The sequence below is a fragment of the Macrobrachium nipponense genome, chromosome 20 (genome assembly GCF_015104395.2).
Source record: "Macrobrachium nipponense isolate FS-2020 chromosome 20, ASM1510439v2, whole genome shotgun sequence".
Lineage (NCBI taxonomy): Eukaryota > Metazoa > Arthropoda > Malacostraca > Decapoda > Palaemonidae > Macrobrachium > Macrobrachium nipponense.
The window spans coordinates 64,695,494-64,697,993 of NC_061089.1; the positions used below are offsets into that span (position 1 = coordinate 64,695,494).

The window sequence follows — 2,500 nt, forward strand, 5'->3', positions numbered from 1 at the left end:
ATTTTGTGATACACGAGAGAAAGGTTATTGCATAATCTTTTATTTTTGTTTTACCCTTCACTGGGCGATCAAGGTAACATGTTCTCATTTCAGAGATATAACTCTTAACCACACTCGAATACCTTCGCATCCTTTGGCACCTACCAGTCGATGAGAGAGAGCTTACCAACAACAGTCAGTTCCGCCACTCACCTGCTCGAGCAATTCCTTAATCATGCCGTTCCACTCCCCGGTGACCCGGTCTCTCGAGCCGTACAGATTTTGGGGAACAGGAACCAGGGAGTAGTTGAATTTGAGGATGGACGCAATCTCGGTCAGGAGATCGACGCAGAACCCCTCGAATCGGTCGTTTCCTTGGAGATCCTCCCAACCCGCTTTCTTCATGATGTAAGGGTCGTTCTGCCAATGGGAGAAGAAAGGGGGAAATTGGATACCTTATAAATGGGGGTAAATGGACACATTTTTGGTTTGGTGTGTGGGGGGGGGGAGGGGGATGATGTTGAGAGGGTGAGGGGGAGCTGTTATCAGCAAAGAGCTGTCTCTTGGATAGTCATCCATCAGTTTGGACTCGAATAAACGATGAGAAATTTCCTCCGTGTAGCATCGGGGCCTAAACGATGCTCAAGTTTAGTGTTATTTTTTAAGTTCCTCTTAAAAAAAAGATTCTCAGTCAAACAGGGTACCCTTATTTTTGCTCCTCTTTTGTTTATGTAAATACACTGACATTACACTTTTTCACTAAACGATCCTCTAACCATTTTGCTTCAACTGCCTTTTCCTTCTACGACTACGTATATCAGTTACATCATTTCTTTATCATTCCTTCTTTTTCCTTTCGGGGTCATTACCCTACCTTCTTAATCATTCTATCTACTATTCATAAACTTTTCTTCAAGCGAATGTTAGACCATTTTCATTATGATTTCCCCCTAAACTATGCTTCATCATGGAAGCAGTTCACATTTCACACTTGTTTCTATCTATAGCTTTTTCAAGTAATCCCGTCTCTTCCCGTCAGTAATGCTATCAACAACAACATTTATTTCAGTCAGAGCTGAATTCATACTGGTATAAAAAATCATGTTCATAATGACGTTGGATAGACGATTGCTATCTGCATTTAGGTCAACATTCTAATGGCAATGTCTGTCTGTCAGATTATTTTACGTCGAGGAAGAGAATCATATGTCAGCAATAGAATAAACTGCCTTCATCATAACTCTCGATTGAAACAGCACTTGGATTGCTTTCAAAAATAAAAACCATTTAAACCTTCGTCTTCCTTATACTAGCCTTTTTCATTAATAAATGGAAATACTATGGTGCAAAGCGCAGTATTCAACAGCCGAGAAACTTCTGGCAACAAATTGGTAACTCGAAATCAATTTTTCCCCAAAGCAGATCATTTCTAGTAGATTGCCAGACTGCTCCTTCAGCCAGCTTTCAACAAATTCCGCTCACTAGTTATTCCGTTTTCTTACTAACAAACGCAAATACATACTCAGACACAAACAAGAGTAAAAAAACGTCTTTTTAACATCACTAAAAGAGCCAAATGTAAATACCTACTAAAGTATGACAGTAAGATAATGAGCAAACACTTAAGAACAACTATATCGGCCAAGTTTCAACAAATTTCGGTCACTAATTACTCCGATATCTAGCCAACAAACACCCAAATATCCGCACAACATCACTGAAAGAGCTAAATATGAATATTTACTTGAGTACGATAGTAATAAGACAAAAGTCAAACACTTACGAAAGCGAATGAAACAACCAGAGTCTTGTTCTGAAGGCCGTCCACTATCTTCCTGTAAGTGTCCTGGTAAGTCCTGGTGTAATTAGCTCCGGTTTTCTTACTCCACGTTCCAACCTGTATGGACTCACAGAAATCACACTTATAAGTATACTCCTTCCCAAAGTACGGACGCATAATATCCATAACTATTACTAAAGTTTTCTAAAGGAAGAGCAGTCTTAGAAAGGGACATATTGTTACAGTCCTTCCCAAGATATAAACTCATAATATTCAGGACTATTACTAAATTCTTTCTAAAGGAAAAGGACTGTTAACAACGGCACACGTTATTTCTAAGATAAGGACTCATAATATTCACAACTGTAACTAAAATCTCTCTAAAGGAAAAGGACTGTTAAGAACAGCACATGTTATTACAATCCTTCCTAAGATAAGGACTCATAATATTCACAGCTATTACTAAAGTCTTTCTAAAGGAAAAAGATTCCTAGGAACTGCAAAGGTTATTACAATCCTTCCTAAGATAAAGATTCAAGCTAATGGCACCTGTTCATATATTTTACCTCAAGGTGAAGGAGCTATATTAGAATGTCACACATAATAGTAATTAAAAAAAAAATGACAGTTCACAAAAATCGTGCCTGTCAGAATTTTTTTCTTAGGGATGAGACGTGAATCTAGAAATTATGTACAGTAATATATTTTTTTCTACCTATAATTTTTTTTTCTATGTATTTT

At 37.7% G+C, this 2,500-nt stretch overlaps 1 protein-coding gene across 2 annotated transcripts in view; it reads right to left on the reverse strand.

Annotated features, from left to right (window-relative positions):
• LOC135226732 (glutamate receptor ionotropic, kainate 2-like) overlaps positions 1–2,500 on the reverse strand; it is a 281,279-nt gene that overhangs the window by 18,864 nt on the left and 259,915 nt on the right. Inside the window, exons 12-13 of one of the 2 annotated variants that reach the window (XM_064266449.1) lie at positions 1,763–1,876; positions 193–399 (exon numbers count right to left, since the gene is read on the reverse strand). In XM_064266449.1, coding sequence (XP_064122519.1) covers positions 193–399; positions 1,763–1,876 — 321 coding nt within the window. Of the gene's footprint in view, positions 1–192; positions 400–1,762; positions 1,886–2,500 lie in introns of both variants that reach the window. The other variant, XM_064266443.1, reaches the window with a different exon arrangement.